The sequence below is a fragment of the Pangasianodon hypophthalmus genome, chromosome 4, assembly GCF_027358585.1.
Source record: "Pangasianodon hypophthalmus isolate fPanHyp1 chromosome 4, fPanHyp1.pri, whole genome shotgun sequence".
NCBI lineage: Eukaryota > Metazoa > Chordata > Actinopteri > Siluriformes > Pangasiidae > Pangasianodon > Pangasianodon hypophthalmus.
Window position 1 is genome coordinate 20,125,271 of NC_069713.1, and position 19,492 is coordinate 20,144,762.

Consider the following 19,492-nt stretch of genomic DNA (forward strand, 5'->3'; position numbering starts at 1 on the left):
ACATGTGAAAGTGCACTTTATTCAACATGTCATCCTGAAAATGCACATCAAAATGAAATAAATGCATGTGACCATCATGTAACAATATGTGAAAAAGAATTCATCATACTGTGTCTGAAAATCATATCTGAAAATTCATCGTATCTCAAAACTGGTATGTGAAAGTAATCCAACTTGTGGAAAAATTGACATAAAAATTGAAAATAAATGAATTGCGCAAACCCCTGCCCCCCAATCACATAGTGTTTGAAAATGTCCCAAGTAAATGTTGACAAGCCCAAAGTTACAGCTACAGTTTATTACTTTATTTATTAACAAGTGCTTAAGTACTCTAAGCCATATGATAGTTATCATTGATTGTGAAGCTATAGTAAGAGCCAGACGATCTGATTTATCAGTTATTAACAACTCAAATCTTTGTGTACTTCTAATTATATAATTATTGACCTAATGATAAAAGAACACTAGACAAGAAAATGATTCTATTATCTCAAACTTTATTGAAAGAGCCCCATTCCACTAGGTTTCAATAAGTTTATAAAGTACAATCAGTTACATGATTCTTTGATTATTTAATCTATGAGAATGAATAATGCTTACTATGTAATTATGAGAGACTTATATGGTTATGCCCTGTAACAAATATGAAGCTTATATTATGAGTAGATACATAAATGTAGGTAGATAAATGCAGGTACATAAATGATTATACCAATATGCTTCAATAAATGTAAGACACTGAAAACATGAAACTGACATTAGAGAAGCAAAAATTATTGTGTTGTGTACATTCGGAACATATTTTGTGCATTCTTGGATATATATATACATATATATCATTTTGTGCCCCTCAAAGTAAGGTTCCAGAAAACATTATCCTTAAATTTTTCTCGAACACTATTTTCCAGCTGCAACACAACAAAAAAGAAACATAATTAATAGTACTGTCTATCTAAGTGTGTGTATTGATAAGAAAAGAATCAATGCATAGACAGACAAGCTGCAAGATGCATACACACAAATGAACACATTAGGATTGTGTTTATTTGACAATTCACAATTATAGGCCACATGAAATTACTCTTTTCGTTGGACACCATCCCAAAAAAAAGCCTTTCTTGCTTTGTTTTTTTAAAGGCAAGTGGAAAGTAAAGCTAAAAATGGACAACAAAGAGTGAAAACAAATCTGTAGAAATAGGCAACACTTTCTTTTCAAGATCATAGATATTCATTGTAGAAAAGGCAACTGAATCTAGTACAGTCTGGATTCTACATGGAAAGAGGGAAAATTTTACATTGAACAATACTTCCTGAAATTAAGCCTGTGTTTTTTGGTGTCTGGTTCACTGAGGGTTAAGTCAAATTTTGCAGTCATTGCTCTACAAGAACATAAATTCTTAAAAGGACATAATAGGCCCAAGTAAGCAGTTTATAACAATAAAAAATGGAAATTACATCATAAATTTTTATTTAAATATTGGGATGTGGTGCTCATTTGATTATTCTGACCTTTTAGTAATGTTATTTTAGTCAAAATTCTTTACTGTTAATTTATATATTTGTCACTCACCTTTTCTAGGACATATGCCGTGGTGCTGGTGTTCATGCAGTAAAGTTGAGTGGAAGAGGAACACAGCATTGTAAGGGTTACATTTCTAATTTCGGGCTCTGCACAAAAAACAAATTGGTTTTTATACACAGTTGTATTGGATAGAGCCATTTATAAGTGATACAAACAGTAATAAAACTTCCTGTCAGAGAAATACCACTGTGTCTTATATTTAACTCTCAGGGATCATAACACCATGTTTGTTTTTGGGACATGCCATAGTCATACTCTATTTTCAGTATTTTACTTGCAGTGTATTACCACATCAAACTGAAAACAGTTCCCCTATCACACATAAAATGATGTGGATTCAGGTTCCCTGACCTGAAAACTGTTGATCGTAATTAATAACAATTCATCACAGTGTCTCAGGAATTTTACCTGTGACTGATTAATACAGGAGTCACAACACTTCTAGTAACATGAATTATGTTATTTGAAATTAATTAACTATGGCATTTGTATTGCCTAAAGTGGGGATCTGCACATAAAGAGGACCAAACTACAATTACACAGGCCATTAAATTTGCAGTAGACATCATTTTTTTCCAGAATTTTGACATTTTACTGGCAGTGTGATCTGGGATTAACTGGATAAATTGGTGAATGTGTTTGCTGATATAAAAGCCTCTATATATGGGGCCTTTTAGTGAAAAATACAGTAAGAAACCAAAAACAGAACAGCAAATTCAGAAACACATCTATATTAACTCACAACAGAAAGGGCAGGTTCTTATTTAACATCACCCTCTCACTACTGATTGGACACGGCGTATGAGTATTACAAAGAAAAAGAATTAAACATTTTCAGTCTGTTATCCAGGTAGCCTAGCGAAAACAATTTAATGCAAAATTGCTTGTTATTACAGTGAGGAGTAATTCTTTCTTCTGCATAACCCAGCTTCCTTTATTTCTCATATAAATGGCATGCAAAGCATGAGTAAAATAACATCATATGAATCCTTGATGATGGATGGATAAATAAATAAATAAATAAATAAATAAAATGTATATGCTGTGTTGTTGCTTTACTGTTGTCTTTTTGGTTTGATAATGCATTTTACACTTATGGACCACTTTATTTGTTTTTTTGCACTTGTAAGGCATTTAAAAAAATCGTTAAATGCTAAATAAACAAGAATAGAAATTTTTTTTAATTGCCCTAAATGAACATCCATAATTAGCATATTTTAATTTAGCATATACACTGTGAGACTAGACTTATAACAGCAGAAAATAAAGCACCTGAGCTCTTTATGTGAGAAGGCTATAATTTCCTTACTTGTAAATCCAATGGTAGTAGAGGGAAGACTCTCCAACACTCCAGCCCAGACTGTTATGTTAAATGTGTACTTGGTGCCAGATTTTAATCCACCAATGACGACAGAGTTATTTCCAGTTAAGTTCAGGCTTCCAGGATCACACCAAAAATCAGAAACATATTTCACTGAGTAAGATATGTTTTTAACCCCTTTTGAGTCCGCCGGGATTTCCCAACTTAAAAATACTGCAGTATTGTTTAAGATTTGTGCACTGGCATTACCAGGTGAAGTCGGTTCTAAGAACACAGAAGCGTTAATAAATAGATAGATGAGAACATATACACACAATGTAGCTTTTTCTCATTCAGTCTCATTCAAGATAATTTCCGTGTTTTTTCAGCTTTAGAAGTTGCTCTATAAATTATAATATAATAAATAATATATAGTTGCGGATAATTTCCTTGAATCAAAAAGTAGAACTGTAGTAGAGCTGTTATTTAAAATTGATGGCCTGAAAGTTATTCATACTTACTGGTAAAAATGGATTTAGTGACTGCACTGCTTGGATTCAGGTCTTTGTTCACATAAGTAACGACACTAACAGTGTAAAGTGCTGCTGCTTTCAGAGATGTGAAAGTATAATTCAGACTGTATGTAGGTTCAGTAGGAGATAAGATGTCCGCACTCATGGAGCTAGAGATAGTCACATTGAACCAAGCAAAATGTGCATTTGAATGGTCCCAAGTTGCAGTAATACTGTTAGCTGTACTGTCCAGTCGAAGGTTGCTCACTGGCATTGGTGCTAAACACAGTAACATAAAAATGACACACATTCAACATAAAAAGAATACAATTGAAAACACACAACACAATAAAATTTTCTCACAGCAATGCCAGCTTGAAAAAGTTTGTATAATTGGTTATTTACTCTTCAAGAGGTTAAACAGTATGCGGTGTCAGATAGCTTGAACATTGGGGGTGGCTGGTGTAAATGTGCTAGATGGGCTAGCAGGGCTAAGCCACAAATACAGTTGTGGGGAGGTGGATTATTTGCTCTGTCATCCTCCCCAAGGTACCTTTAAAAAAGAAACTAAAAGTAGATAGACTAAGCACAAATTTTCCTATCAAAGCACAAATTAGGCAAAAGGATGGATGACAGAACCATAAGTTTAGTGGGGGTTTTTTTGTTTGAATAAACACTTTTCTGTTTACTATGTTGAAAAACAGAGCAGGAACCCAGATTACCTGCAGACTTGAAACACTAGAGAAATTAGAACTCACAAATACAGCTGCCCATCAGTGTCTGAGTGTGTGTGTGTGTGTTTGTAATAGTTTGCTCCACATCATTCTTATTCTGCTATTGATGAGACCATGTGATATAATGCATTGCTCAACCTGAATAGTTTCATTGTCAGGCTATTGGTAAAGAGTAGATTTTAACCTTCCTATCTAATACCAGCCATTACTGTTTTATAGTCCTATATATAAAACATATGTAATAAGAGTGCTAAAAAGGGAAGAGAAAGAAAAAGAAGAATCTCTGACTCACTGGTGTAGGCAGTGATGGAAGCTGCTTCTCCTTCCTCGAAGCAGTCTGGAAGGAGAACACTTGCTGACACGTTTAATTTGTATTTAGTACCAGGTATGAGGGAGGACAGTGTTGTGGTTTTAGAACCGTTTCTCTCGTACTTCATATACATATCTTGTTCTTTAGTCATATTGACCAAAGTAATGTTATAGCTGTATTGCAAGCTATTGATATCAGGCGAATCCCACGTTGCAGTTATGGTGTCACTAGCATTGTTAGAAGAAGTAAGGTTCATCACTTTAGAAGGCTCTGTAAAATTAGGTTCACATGTACACAAGGTGGTAAGGCGACAGTTTGATTTTTAAATTAGAACATATTGTGTATCTAAAGCGGAAGAAATATTAGGAACAAATACCCCATATAACCACTTTGTACTAAAGGCAGTAACTTTTAATTTCTTCTATTAAAAATGGGCAATGGCAGATCAATTTAAAAAAAAAATTTGTACAATTTTTTAAAATCTTTTTTATTCTAATAAAGATGTCATATTCCGTGCAAACGGTAAATATTGCATCTTCACGTCAGCACCTTTTATAGATTCTGAACAATTTACAAACTTACGTGCCTGAATATTATGAGTATTTGCATACATTATTTTCTTAGTTTCAGACTAATCAGTAAAAAATCATATATTTTTAAGTAAATACAAACTGCATATTATGAAAGGTGGTACTATTGTGTTTAATAGGGTAACTGCATTACTCACTGGTGCAAGCAAGAATGTTGCCTGGCTCTCCAAAAATAGTTCCATTGACCACAGCTTTAACTATGAAATTGTATCTTTGTCCTGGTTGTAGACTGGTTATAGAGCAATTCTCGGGACAGCAATGTCGTTTTGAATCTCCTGGCTCAGTATTTACTAAGTAGGATACATTAGTTCCACTTGATGCTTTCCAACTGAGCCTGATTGCGTTTGTTTCCACACTCACTTTGCGGAGATTTATGATCTCCTCTGGCACTAGGAGAAAGATTTTGGGGGGGAAAAAGGTGCATGAGGCTCTTACATAAAACTACAGAAGTGTGAAAAACAAATGGATTACTTAAAAAGCTCAAATAAGTGATACAACAGAAAATGTCAGATAAAATAAAAATGCAGAGAATGGTGCTATGAATACATTAGACAACAATACTATTGGTATCAATGTTCAGGAAATAAACAACAACATAAAAATATCAAAATAAATAAAATTTGTAAAACATTTCACATTTAAAATAGACAGCTTATGATACTGGCTGCATGCTGTTCATACATGCAATGTATTGTAAAAATAGACATCGAGTCATCTCTCATTATGATAATCTCTATACTGCTGTAGTAAAGTCTATGGTATGTCACTCAATTTTTAAAGGGGACTCAAAAAAATTCTATATTCTAAAAAAAAGCAGGCCAATTCCTTTGTTCCAAGTGTCACAGATGGATCTTAAAGCCAAAATTGTGTTGTTATTCCTGACAACAGCAAGTGCTGATGAAGTTAAAAAAAAAATACTACATAGAAATACTCATTTAAAATCCCTAGCTCTCTAACAGAGAATGATGGATGTCGATTAGATTTTTACTCACATGTGTAGAAGGAGATATTCTGAGCATTGAGGTCCCGGGAACACTTCACAGGGATTATTTGCACTCTGTACAACCTTCCAGGAGCCAGGTCTTTAATCTGGTAACTTGTCACGTTTGTAACATTTGCTGTGAAATTCCCATTGATCTCTACTCTGTAGTGAGAAATACTTATGCCTGCCACACTCCATGTCAGCATACCTCCTGTTTTATTCACGTTGGAAATGTTCACATCACCATAAAATCGTTCTGCAGAAAATGGGTACAGCATGAAGAATGAAGGCTTGTTTGAGGGAAAAAAAGCTTTTCAGTGGGGTGAACTGAATAAGCATTTGAAAAAATGCAGAATTTTAAATTACAACGCAAAAGCATTTCAGTATATGATATGCTGTATGAAGACAGGTGTCACTTTGAATACAACAGTATATGTACTGTTATGTAAATGTTGTTGAAAGAAATTAGACAAAAAAAATCTGGTTTTAAATACATAAAAGCCATCAAAACAATGTTTCCCGAGATATCTCATGTACTGTGCTCATTATAAAGTAAACGTGGCTGAAGTCTTAAAGACAAAGAAAATCTAAAAAAAAAAAAACTTAAAAAGAAATGCTGTCACACTTACCACACTTGTGTAACAAGTCTGTATTGGAAGTATTGGCTCCAATTTTTTTCACTACTTTAGCCAAAGCATTAATATACTATACTATACTATACTATACTATACTATAATATAATATAATATAATATAATATAATACATGTTATTTATGTATTTGACACTATTTTATGACATTGGTAAAATAATGATTAAGGGAAATGTTTTTATTACTTTGTTAGTATAAGAAAGGTTTAAAAATTCTTCAGTTGTCCCTCTGGGAGACCCCTAAAAGGTTCTATGTAGAACTTTACAACATAGTTTCACTATCAAAAAGTGACTTCCTTTTTAGGAGTCTAAGAACCATTAATCGTCCAATGAACACTTAAAGGGGGGGTGTACAGCACACCCAGTTAATGTTACTACTATAATAGAACTTGCTATAATACTCTTACACAAAAAAAAAAAAAGGAAAAAAAAAACCCTCAGTGTGTTTTGTATTTAGCTGTGTTTACAATAAATACAATTATTGAGTGATATCAAGGGAGCACGATCTGAGATTGTGCTGTGAGAGTGTAAAGGTGTAACTACATATATACTTTTTCTGCATTCAGTGGTGCACAAACACACCAATAACCAAAGGAGGTTAATCATCACTACAAATGACTGTGTGCTCCTCTGATTAAAAGATCATCAAGCAGGAAGTTACAACACAATCTCTCACTCATGTAGACACACATCCATGTGTGTCATAACCATATAATAAGGATTTTGTGTTCTGTTCAACTTCCTCTTACACCCTGGCATTCATCTGCAGTATGTGATTTAAATATGTACCAGTTATGCAGATGTTTCAGAGGCATCTGTACAAGGCCATGTAGCTAAAATTATTCAACGGTTAAAGCATAGTGTTCTCCTGGTGGCTACAATGTGCAGTTTGCTAGTGTTGTGCAGGAGAAATGTACTTTAACCAATGGTGGTGCTGCATCTTGAGGTTCATGAGGTATCACCACCAAGAGTTACCAGCAAATGGAAATATAATCTTGTTTAAGATGTACATACAGTATATTTTCAATTATATATATTCATAGTAAAGGAAATATTTGCCTTTAATTATTTGCTTCTAATTATTTATCTTTGATTCTATAATGATTTTAATAAAAGTAAGTCTCTGTTCATTTATGTATTCTATTTCATATTATGCATGACCAGTTATATCTAGGCTGCTTCTAAAGATACTGTATTTCTCATTTCTTGTGTTTTGGTATGATGTGTCACTGTTACTGAACATCTCAAGGTCAGATCTCACTTCATTTCTTCTCTGTACATAGAGTGGCTTTTCCCTTTTGAGAAGCTGGTGAAACCTTTCTGAAGTTATGCTTTTATTGGTTAAAAAAAAAAAACTCATCTGAAGATTCTTGAAGTGTGCAATAAACAGTCTAAGGTCTAAGTCTAAGGATCAACACCAGTCTCCTGGACCCTGACTCATTTTTGCTGAATTTCTAACAACTTGATTTCGTGATGGCTCCCCCAGATGGTACACCAACACCTCTCTGTTGAGTTACGCCATAATTTACAAACCAAGAGAAAGGTTGGCCGGATCCTTTCCTTGAAAGATAGGAGAGAAGGAGTCAGAAGTATAAGGGATATTCTCTCAGGGACTGAGAGAAGACCAGTTTTTGCTGCTGTAGCCAGGTTAGTGATCCTGTTACCTCACCATGACCAGGGAAGGACTAAAACCAGAGAATTTAGGGAAACATTCCTGAAAGCCAGTACAACCAGTACATTAGTTAAGGGAGGCACAGAAGTGCCTAACTGGACTGAGTTCAAATTTAAGAAAGTAATAGATAAGGTCATGAAAAAGAATGTTCCTCACTTTAACACATCCAGTTCACCAAGTTCAGGCTTTTAATTAGCAAATGAGTTGAATCAATTGTTGGGAACAGGAAAAAAAAAAAAAAGTGTAAGGCATGGGTGATTTTCTTTCTTTGCTTCCTTTCCTTCTAAGCTCCCAGGACAGAAGAAAGTAAATAAGGACAGGAGGAATCGAGAATGCATTTGCCAAATAAATGTCATTGCTCACTAAAGCATCATTTTGAAGTGACTTAACTGAATTCATATTGATAACATGCTTCCCAGATATATTAGGCTAACTGTATAACAGACCTGCATAGATATAACATTGAACACACACTTGACTACCCTTAAACAAAACATTATTGTGTGTGTATAATATATATTATATAAAGTTGTTATATAATAAAATGATTATCTCACACTAAAATAAAGATGTCTGCATAGGAAGCACCCTCTTATCTCCTTGCTTCTTGATTCCTCAGAGTGCAGAATGGCTATGCCCATAAATATTGATTCTTTCAACTGATTTATGGATTGTGTCCTGAAAGTAGGATCAAGGATTTAAGGAGGTATCAGTTAGTCTTGGAATTCACCCCCAGGCTTGGATTTAAAAAAAAAAAAAAAAAAAAAAAAGAGCTAGTCATCTTCAGTAAGAATTGAAACACCCAGCTCAGTATGATGACTAACTTCCAAAGCCTGCTTTTGTACCACTGGCCATTTCATATTTCACAATTCCAGCTCCCAACCTACATACAGTACATCTGACCAGGTATTAGAAGTTCTAATTGAACAAAAAAGAAACAGCATAATGACCCTTAAAAATTGGAAAATCTTTCTCTATCTGTAACATTTAAAATCAAGAGTCCATAGTTTCTTAATACACCACAAAAAAGTTACCTTATTCTAAGCATTCACTAACCTGTATTTTTAGTAAATAAAGAATGCCTTGAATGCAAATATTATATATTAGAGTCAGACTGAGGTGCTATTTCAAAAAAAAAAAATGAAGTCCTTACCATCATAGCAGATGTAGGGCAGGAATTCATTGCACTGTTTTTCCTGCCACATGCCAAAGCTGAGCAGGGCCACGCAGGAATCCTCAATATATTCAGGCTCTAAATCATTACTCGTGGTACTTGTAGGGGAGCTGGTAGTTACAAGCACTGTAGGAGTTGGGCTTGTAACGGTGGTGAACACCGTTGTGGATTCTGTAATGGAAGTTTCATTGTCCTCAGATGAATTTAGACAGGCACAGAGCTTTGCCAAAGTTGGACACCACATCATCCCCGTCACTGTACTGTTAATAGTTGTGTTGAACATTGTTGTGGATTCAAAAATCAAATCTTCATCATTGCCCCCAGATGCATTTAGACATTCACAGAGTTTCGCAAAGGCTGGGCACTGCATCACCTCTGTCTTTGTATTGTTAATTGCTGGTGGTGTTGGACATGTGGGTTGTGGCTCTGGCTTTTTCTTTGGGACAGGATGACCAGGATACCAGTTCTGGTAGAGGACAGGCTCACCGTTGGCCCATCGTGACCAAAATTTTGAACCACTCATGTTTTGGCGCAGGCCAATCCAGTAGTCTGAGGTAAGGTTCAGACCGAGGACCTCTGCATTTGCCAGGGTGATGGTGGTTAAGTCTGTGTAACAGGCCTGACAGTAAAGCCTAGCATTATCCCATGTGGCAGGACGAGGTCCGTGAAAATACACCCTCTCCGCGCATATAACAGACACTGCTGAAGAGACATAGGCAAGAAATCATGTGGGATTTTAGGCATTGGATATTAAGCCACGAACTGTGTAACTTGAGCCCACAAATTAATATGTTGTGGGAACATCTTACTTGTCTTAAGATGGCTTCCAGTTATTTATTTGGCTAGAACAGGAGAAAACGTCTATACACTATGAGAATTTGCTTAAGGTGACACAGGCTAATGGTATATTCATGTCGCAACACCAGCCACTCCAGTATGCTTCACGAGTCATTCCAAGATTGAGGTAAAGTATATTATTGAATATCTCTATGCATAGGTTCCTGTGGTCACAATGGTTTAATTCAATTGATTTCTATTTCTCTCGCTCATTTTAAAATATAATAATTGCCACGAATTAGGACTGAGTACATTAATATACTAAATGTTCATTTGTGGCCACATCTTATTAAAAATAACCACCATGAGGCATGCACCTCTGAGGCATCATAGTACAGTGATATTTAAGTCAACACTGGCAAATATGCCAAAGACATATGGAAACAGTAGTACATCTCTACACACACTTTCACATTTCCATCCAGCAACACTGAAAGACATTAGAATTCTTAGAAATGTAAGCATGTGACTTTTTGGTTTTTACTTGTTGTTCTTCAGGGTCTTTCATGCAGTGGTGTCAGACAGTGAGGGAAAAGTCGCCCATAATCTCAGCCCACGTCTTCTTTTCCTAATAAGTTACCATTTTGTCTGCAATAGCACTGTATGTTCTTCAGTTATGACTGCATTTTTTTTTTATTTAATGCACACACTTGCACACAGTAAATTCCATTACAGCACACAAATGAAACACAACTGCATTAAATTATTCACAGCACTCAAATTTTATGCTTTACTGCGTGGTATAGATTAGTCTTAATATCACATAACCAATCATCTCATTCATCAATCAACCAGTTTATATCAGCTACAATTATTATTACTGGTTTTACACAGAAAATGTGTGCACTAAAAGCTTTTTTCTTGCCATAATGCACAAACTCACTAACCAGAACACGCAAAATGTTTAATAAAGTTCTTGTCCACTGGCTAAACATGTACTTCACCACAGAAAGGTACACCAGAAACATGACCCTAGCCTACACATATTATTATATATTATAAATTATATATATTATAAATTAAATTACAAATTAATGACTAATTAATGACTAATACACGGAAATGTTTTAAAGATTAGTCTGCATGTTCATGCAAATGACAAGGTATTCCAGGAAGTGTAATACAGTAATTTCTTAGAATCGTGGTCTACATTCATATTAATATTACATGGTAAATGAGTTAATAAATAATTTTCTTTCTAACTTTCTCTCTCAGGAATTCAGTATACATTCACAGTAACTTTATATGGTGAGTTAATTAGTAACATTTTTGTTTTTGATTGTTTTTGTGCTGTAGCTAATTTGTTTTTGGTAATTACAGGCAAATAATACAAGTTATAATAGTAAAAGACAGTTAAAGTTACAACTTACCAACTAAAAGCAAAGACCCCAGCAGTGACATCTTAAAAAGTGTCTGAAATGCTGAAAGCACTTAGCTGACGGATAGATGACGGTCACTGCTCCAGTCATAAAACAAAACAAACAAATAAAAAAAAAAAAAAACCTCAAATAAAAGTTTTAAGTACTGTAGAGAAACAAGAAATGAGCAATCATGGACCAGGACCAGACATGAATCACACACACAGTAAAGCTCAAAGTTATACCTCACCTGGTAAAACATCCCACTTGACTGACGTAGCGTATGGTAAAGGGATAAAAGCACAGGGAAATTATCATCAGTATATTTGCATTTGGCTGAGGACTGATGGCAAAACAAGCCTATTTATTTGGCAGCCTTATTTATTAGAAATGAGAATAGCCACAATGTTCTTTTTATCTGTTTATTTGTTTTTATGATATTCAATTTTCATATAGCAAAAATATCAAAAAACGGTTAAACATGAACAGCTGTGAAGATTTGTATATGTGGACATAAACGTGGCTTAACTTGCATTTGTTAACAATAAACAAGGAAGTGTGCCTACAGCAACAAAGCCCTACTTCGTAAACATCAGAATTACAAAAAAAAATGGCTTGTCATGTAAAAAAAATATCTGGAATGACTAGAGTAAATAAAAAATAGAAGGACATGGAAAAATACTCTTTAACATCTGCCCATTACAAAAACTGACCTGAGAGAGCTGACAACAATTAGCACATGATCACCTATAGCGAAGCACCAGTGATAAAAGCTTCTCCATTACTGCAATTTTAATCCATTTAACCCATCGCAAAGGAGTTTCATCAAAATGTATTAAAATAAGGCAAAAATGGAGCACTGACATGAAATCTAGAAAAGCTTCCTGTGCATTAACAGACGGGGGACAAATTAAAGGGAAAATCTGCAGCTTTGTTATGGCCTGAAGACATTTTGGCAGCACTAGGTCCATGTGTCCTTCAAGGCAAATCAACACCACAATCCTAAAAACAGCAAATTCTTTTGGGAAAATGGTGTTCCATTGCTCCAGTACAGTCTCAGGGACTTGTAGAATCTACACCAACATGCACTGAAGCTGCTCAAGAAGGCTGTTTATTCCTTTAATTTGTCACCCATCTCTAAGTTTCAATAAGGCAGTGGATACGCTGAACAGAAAAAGCTAAGAAAGGCTCATACGAAACAGAACAATAAGAGAAAGGGCTCATATTCAGTCAGTGTCTGTCTTCTCATCTTTCTGAAGCAGCCTTTTCCCAGGACTTGGCTTTATGAAGTTCCTCAAAGTGCTAGAAGGAAAGAAATGATAGGGGTCAGATCTGAAGCTGAAATATAGACAAACTTAATTCCTGTCAACTGGATATAAACCTTATGAAGGAATAAAAGAGCTTTTACCGTTTCTGTCTGTATTTGTCCTTATCTGCAGCAGGCATCAGGTCCATTAGCTCCAAACTGTCATTAATTGTTTTTAGCATGTTGAATCTGTCTCTCCCACGAATCTAGGGTCAAAGAGTAAAAGTTTTTCTGTATGACTTCACCAGTAGGTAAGTTGTAAATCTTTGCCAAATTGGTAGGAACCAAGATCATAAAATTGAGTGCTTGTAAAAGGCTGCATAGTTCTCCACTCACTTGCAAAATAAAGATTTCCTCCTCAGAACTGGAGTCAATCTTGATCTTTTTGCTTGATTCAGCATTAGGAGTGACCTGAGATTCCATGCCTGGAGACTCTACAATGACAGGGGAGTGGATGTGAATTTAAGGAAAAGGGGGTGGGGGGGTGATCAAGTCAGAACAAACATTCAACTGCTCATTCACATGCAGAGGCTCATCAGGGCTGGACAAATCAGTAGCCCAGGACAAGCAGATTTCATATCCAGGCTGTCAGTGTATTAGCTTTGTTTGCCTGATTTTTGAAGCCCTACAGAAAAGATAAAAAACTATTCCTTATTAACTTTTGCAAAACAAGTTCATTTGGTATGTAGGCTTGCTGTAAACAAGATGTTGTGGACAACTAAATCATTTATCATGATACTTTAAAATAGAAAAGCATGATCAGGCAAAAATCAATATCTCACAAGCCTAGCTCAGGATCAGAGGATAGCCTAAGCCCCATTCATATGTGCTTTTCATGGTATCCACTTCCCATCTGTTCCCTCACTGGCTCTTACTTCTCTTAATTCCTGAGGCTGTCTTCAAGGTTTTTTTGTTCGAATTTTCCTCTTCAGTCTTGCGGTCACGGCCAGGGCAGGCGCACACACGGACCTCGAAACAACGACGACCTAAAACCTGCCCACTGACAAGCAGTAGTGAACAGACATTTGTGGTTTTTACAAGGCCAAAGCAGAGAAGGAGCAGAGCAAACATCAATGAAGGAGCAAAGCAGGACTCACTCATGTGTTTCAAGAGTCATTATGGTAAGAATGGGCCTGCGGTTCATGCCTCCCATACAGCTGCTGTTGCACATGAAGTTCAGCAAGACCGTGGTGCCCTCTGAACCCAGCTGCAGGCAGGGACAGAAAAAGAGCCAAAGAGTGACAGCACGAGAGTAATTATTATTATTTTTTTTATCTATCTGCCATTAAAAATATCACTTCGTGAAACCACGACTGCACTGTATCCAAGATGATTATGTTCTATTTACTTGGAACATACATTAGCACGTACATCGTGAACAGAACACAAATCCAATCAGGAACTAAAGAAAATTATTTAAAAATGCTAGACATAGTCAAATTTACATCCAGATATAGTAACAGTAACTACTTGCTTGACATTTAGATTCAACAAACCACCTGAGGAGTCTCATAGGGAACGGTAACACTCTGTCTCTTGGTATTGGGGTCCTCTAGATACTGAGCCCTCTGAATCCCCTCCATACGGATAAGATGGCTGCGATGAGCCACGCCTGTGAGAAGAACAGGAATAACATAAGACCTAAACAAAAAAAGGCCCAATTTCATGCCCATCAGGATCATGCTGCAAGGCTGAATACAGTGTGAGGCTGTGCAAAATTACACAGACTGTCACGCTGTTCTTGCTGGCTATGTGTGGCTAGCAACTGTATCTAGCTAGAATTTTATAATACACTACTGAGCATAGCAGTTTATCAGTACATCACTTCAGAGTTAGGACAGCAGAGCTTATATTAAACCATGTGTGACAACAGTGCCATTTTGCATACTTGCAAATTATGACACTGGTCAGTGCTGTTTGTTTAAGCCTTAGAATATACTTAGAAATATGTCTAAAATGCACCAATGCGTCGTGCCAATACATCATACTTTTGACTGTCAATCATTGACAGAAAGTCAAAATATAATTGCATTTAACTACATATATTTCTAGAATCTCCATTGCTAGGTTTGAGTGATAAATCACATTTATTGTACCCCAGGCTTTAAATGCTTAAAATCTTCACAACACATAGTGTGCACTAAGCCAAATCAAATACTGGCACATGCCTAGATAACCTCCAGCTTCTTCTAAAGAAATGCTGTGTCCAACGTAAAAAGAAACTACCTTCATTATTCTCAGCGATATTTTGGTGATGAGGGCAGCGCAGCACCACCTCGGACACATGCTCAGGTTTCTTATAAATGGGAGTGGCCCTGAGCACTGCTCCCTGAGGAGGAACTTTCTTCAGCAAGACATCAACCGGGCACGTCTTAGCCAGCTGGCAGTACAGTTTATTCAAAGATGTGGAATACTAAAAGGAAAAGAGAAAATCTACATTAGTGTGCAGCTCTGGTTAAAACCATCTTTCCTATTTACAAGAACATTTATAAAATCTGTCACATGAATTCCCCATGAGCATCATCACCTGAACTCTTTGCTTTCACCTGCCTATTTAATAAATAATAAATATTTATAACATTGGGTAACTAACTAACTAACTAACCGTAGAGGTAACAGACTTGGTTGTGCTGGACTGGTTGAAGCGGAGCTGGAAGCCATATTCTCCAGGATAGTCGCTGGTGGAAGGTACGACAGCAGCTGGAGGGGGCAGACTGTCCAGGCCTGGAGACATTAGAGCAGCTATACCAGCACTCTCAGGGGCCTCTGAGAGCTCCAGGTCATCAAAGTTCTCATTGAAGGTGCCATTGGGCAAGGCCTATCAAATTAACAGCATGTTAACATCAAGAGATATTTAAAGATGAAGGAGAACATGCAGAAATTGCCCAACTGTAATCATCAATACTTGTATGTGCTAGTTAGTGACAATTGAAACATAAAGGATGAAGAAAAACTCACAGCAGTGAGCCAGGCATCACTGTCTGCTCTTGGCAGCTCTGCAAGCAGGTGATTCAAACCCCTGAACACGAACACAGATGAATAATCAACAAAAAGTTACAAGATACTTTGCGAAACAGGTTAATTCTAGTTTGACAACTGGCCCAGTTACAGAATTGGATTGTTCAGAAAGTGCTGATTAATTTTCTATAACAGCACAGTTTTTTTTTTTTAAAGGGTGTTATTTTATCACTGATATGATGAACATTTATTTAACATTTATGGAAGGAGTATCATGTGTCAGCACTTTGTAACAGTCAGTAAGTTACATGACAGAGTAACGAATGATTTGAATTATTTCATTAAAGTTGTCATCTGCTTATTTTTATAGCACATACATTAAATTACATGATGTCACATGAGAAGCCTTTTAATAATAACAAAAAACAGTTTTCATGGCAATTGCCATATAAAAAAACAGTCTACATTCTTAGCACTGCTGAGTGACTAAAACACTGTCTACCCCACCTGCCACTAGGCTAAGCTACATCTGCTATGGGCTGGTGTGGCAGCAAAGGTGTGATCAAGTACCAATTTGTGAATGGAGGGCAGAGTCAGGAAGAATGAGTGGTTTGGAGGAGCATGTACCTGAGTGTAATTATACTAATAAGTGTGCCGAACTGAAGTGTGTGTCTGTGCATGTGCGTGTGTTTATGTTGGTGTGTGTCTCAGAGTGAGACCTTGAAGTAGAAAGTGCTGAAATGTGCTCTGAGCAACAGGAATGAAAGCACTCGAGTTGTTCCAAACCTGCCTCCCGCAGCAAACTGCTGCTGCACATCTGTGGTTCCATACCTGCTGTTTATCATCGTTTGCACAATTCATTACACCAATCATTCATCTTCCCTGGGGTTAATACTCCAGCATTGACTCAAATTTACTCAGAAGACTGTATACATAAGGCGACACTCACTTTACAGTGTGTGTGTGTGTGTGTGTGTGTATATCTATATATATGTATATGTATGTGTGTGTGTGTATATGTATATGTGTGTGTAAATAAATAAAATATTTTATAATTCTGTACTGAATGGGTTTATTTTTTTATTTTTATTATTCCAAATACTCTTGCTTGCACACTCTACTTTTTGGATTGCTACTTTAATCTTTGAATTTCCCTCTGGGATTAATAAAGTGATCAATCTATCTATCTATCGTCCTCATTCCCATTTCAACCCGAAAGAGTATCACAAGTGGAAAACAGCAGACACTATCGATTCAGGGCTGATTTAGATATCTGGGTAGTAGTTGTGGTGATAACACCTGCCTGGTGTTACTGTGTCGAATTTCGAATTTATATATAAAAAATTGGGTTACCACTTCACCCAGAAAACTGAACTTACGACCCACATCCAATCCAACCCATATCGTGTGTTAACTTACATGTTAGAGCCCGCATCATTCCACAACTGCTCGAAGGTGTCCTGGCTCATGGAGAGGGGGATCTCCAGCTCACTCATGGCTGATCTCCGTCACTGCAGGCATGCAGGTTCAGAAAGCGTCACTGGAAAAGCAGAGAGGCGATGGGAACTGCAAGGAGAGAGAAATGGTCCAACTGGTAGTTAGAACATATGGGAAGAAAATATGTTTTAAATGCATGCTAGATAAAACCATTTAAATATAGTTACAAATAGTTTTAAAATGCTTAAGATTTATATCAAAGAGTTCAGGATTTGTTTTTACAGGAAAAAAAAGTTCAGCACACATGCATTAATATTTTCATCTGCACGAGAACCTGTACTACAACAGGTTTGGGGTTTTTTGTATCTCTGAATGTGCACGCACACACACACACACACACACACACACATATCAAGCTAGCAAGTGGAAATGATCAAATTAAAAACAAGATCCCTAAGTACAACCAACATTTTTTAGAAATGCAATTACTCAACATCAACATCCTGCAAGGGACTCAGTATCACCATTATCATCATCATCATCATCATCAAACTAGTGTCATGAACATTTTGGGTGAATTGCTACTCATTGTGGGGTTTGTAGGAAGATCTAAAGTAAAAGAAACAAATGAACACGTGTTAATGATGGACAGACAGAGACACAGTAAACACACGAAGGAAACGGAAACCAGTCAAAGACCATTAAATCATGAATCGTGTCACTTCATCTGGCAGGTCTAAGTGCAGCCAGGTCAAAACCACCCAGTGAGAGGTACCAGGTCAGATTGCTGCACATGCAATCCCACAAACTGTATATTCAGTGCTGTAAATGTGGCTCTCATATACAACGCGTACTGCCAGGAAGAAACAGAAGGTACACTCACACCTGACTGCGGTTTACATTTGGTTATGATAAACAGGCCCACGCTGACACACACACAACAAGGCCCCTCAGTAACAAAGACGGCTCAGATAACTGCCACTGAATTCCCGGATAAAAGCTCACGACTAATATCTAGGGCGGTTAAAAGCACCAAAACGTTAGCGTGCCAGGCTAATTTGCTTAATTTACCTTTCCAAATATCACACTAGCTCACCCGCCAAATAAATGGTTCTACTTCCTACTTGGTGAGCTAACTGTGTGGCCTGCTAGCGTTTCACTTCCATTCATGAGCTTTACCTCGCCTCCCAGTGAGGTTTAACTCCCAGTGAGAAACCGCTTTAGCGTTCTGCGTTTAGTCACAAAAGAAGTCTTGAGAAAGAGTCATTGAACGCTGTGTGACTTTCTAGAGCTTTACAGTTTTATATAGCTCTCTCAACGCTACACAACAGCGAGCGGCAGCATGGCGAGCTGCTTCCTCAAACAGTGGGCGGGTCCAAATGACGTGACTTCATACAGCCAATCAGCGGCCACCACTCAGTAAACGTTTACTTTTAAATTTGGAGAAACGTGGGCTTGTTTTCCATCTACTCGACAATACAAGAATATTTATATATATGTCAAGGAATATGGTCTATGGATTATCTACACTTGAACAGAACCGTGACCGACTACTTTCTCAATGGCCTTTGTTCCGGAAGTAAATGTTACATTCATTAACTCAGGGGACACTTCGAAAAATCTTTAAATAGTTAAACCGAATGAAACTGCTTCAAATTATTCATGAAGGTATAAAGATTCAGTAGGAGCAAAAAGTATATTTGTGGGGGAAAAGCAAAGGTTCAGGGTTGTGCACTCATGTCTATTAGATTAATCCAACAAGTTGTGAATGACAAAGAGCATCAAATATCACGTGACTTTGTGTTCTGTCGTCATATAACAAAAAGCTCTGCATTATCACGAAATCACATCATATGAATGGTTGATGTTATGCAAAGTTGGTAGAAATACACAAAAAACAACCGAAAGGAAACAACCTGCTGCTTTGAAAAACCCAAGTGTGGTTTAGTACTACTTCTCAAAAAACGTGTGTGTGTGTGTGTGTGTGTGTGTGTGTGTTTGTCGCATTAAGCACATGGCTAGACTGATCCATGAGAGCAACTACAGATCAGACATCTTGAACTGAAGGCAATAATTGGAAGGTGGCAGGTG

The 19,492-nt window shown here is 36.7% G+C and overlaps 2 protein-coding genes across 4 annotated transcripts; both read right to left on the bottom strand.

The window, feature by feature from the left end:
- Window positions 1–495: 495 nt before the first annotated feature.
- On the bottom strand, window positions 496–11,960 carry LOC113539975 (receptor-type tyrosine-protein phosphatase eta). Its single transcript, XM_034304029.2, has 9 exons — window positions 11,713–11,960; window positions 9,485–10,207; window positions 6,021–6,266; window positions 5,166–5,417; window positions 4,421–4,708; window positions 3,404–3,673; window positions 2,892–3,167; window positions 1,571–1,668; window positions 496–908 (listed from the first exon to the last, which is right to left on the bottom strand). Exons 1-9 carry the CDS (start codon window positions 11,741–11,743, stop codon window positions 837–839), a joined length of 2,256 nt encoding a protein of 751 aa, XP_034159920.2. The 5' UTR covers window positions 11,744–11,960; the 3' UTR covers window positions 496–836.
- Window positions 11,961–12,108: 148 nt separating this feature from the next.
- LOC113540585 (cellular tumor antigen p53) lies at window positions 12,109–18,806 on the bottom strand. Of its 3 annotated transcripts, XM_034303434.2 has the most exons (12): window positions 18,581–18,806; window positions 17,896–18,010; window positions 17,384–17,530; window positions 15,965–16,025; window positions 15,612–15,824; window positions 15,233–15,419; window positions 14,506–14,618; window positions 14,104–14,213; window positions 13,882–14,006; window positions 13,343–13,440; window positions 13,109–13,212; window positions 12,109–13,002 (listed from the first exon to the last, which is right to left on the bottom strand). In XM_034303434.2, exons 3-12 carry the CDS (start codon window positions 17,458–17,460, stop codon window positions 12,927–12,929), a joined length of 1,164 nt encoding a protein of 387 aa, XP_034159325.2. In that variant the 5' UTR covers window positions 17,461–17,530; window positions 17,896–18,010; window positions 18,581–18,806; the 3' UTR covers window positions 12,109–12,926. The 3 variants fall into 3 exon arrangements, with proteins under 3 accessions (XP_034159325.2, XP_026792957.2, XP_026792956.2); XM_026937156.3 differs by lacking the exon at window positions 17,896–18,010 and having other exon boundaries at window positions 18,473–18,806; XM_026937155.3 differs by lacking the exon at window positions 17,896–18,010 and having other exon boundaries at window positions 18,581–18,805.
- Window positions 18,807–19,492: the final 686 nt, after the last annotated feature.

Coding starts and splice junctions, on each gene's coding strand:
- LOC113539975 (XM_034304029.2), bottom strand. CDS start 11,743: ATGTCACTGCTGGGGTCTTTGCTTTTAGTTG. Junction 6,267..9,484: donor GCCCTACATCTGCTATGATG/GTAAGGACTTCA, acceptor CATTTTCTGCAG/AACGATTTTATGGTGATGTG. Junction 5,418..6,020: donor GAATATCTCCTTCTACACAT/GTGAGTAAAAAT, acceptor TCTTTCTCCTAG/TGCCAGAGGAGATCATAAAT.
- LOC113540585 (XM_034303434.2), bottom strand. CDS start 17,460: ATGAGTGAGCTGGAGATCCCCCTCTCCATGAGCCAGGACACCTTCGAG. Junction 15,825..15,964: donor GTGATGCCTGGCTCACTGCT/GTGAGTTTTTCT, acceptor TTAATTTGATAG/GCCTTGCCCAATGGCACCTT. Junction 15,420..15,611: donor CCAAGTCTGTTACCTCTACG/GTTAGTTAGTTA, acceptor TTTTCCTTTTAG/TATTCCACATCTTTGAATAA.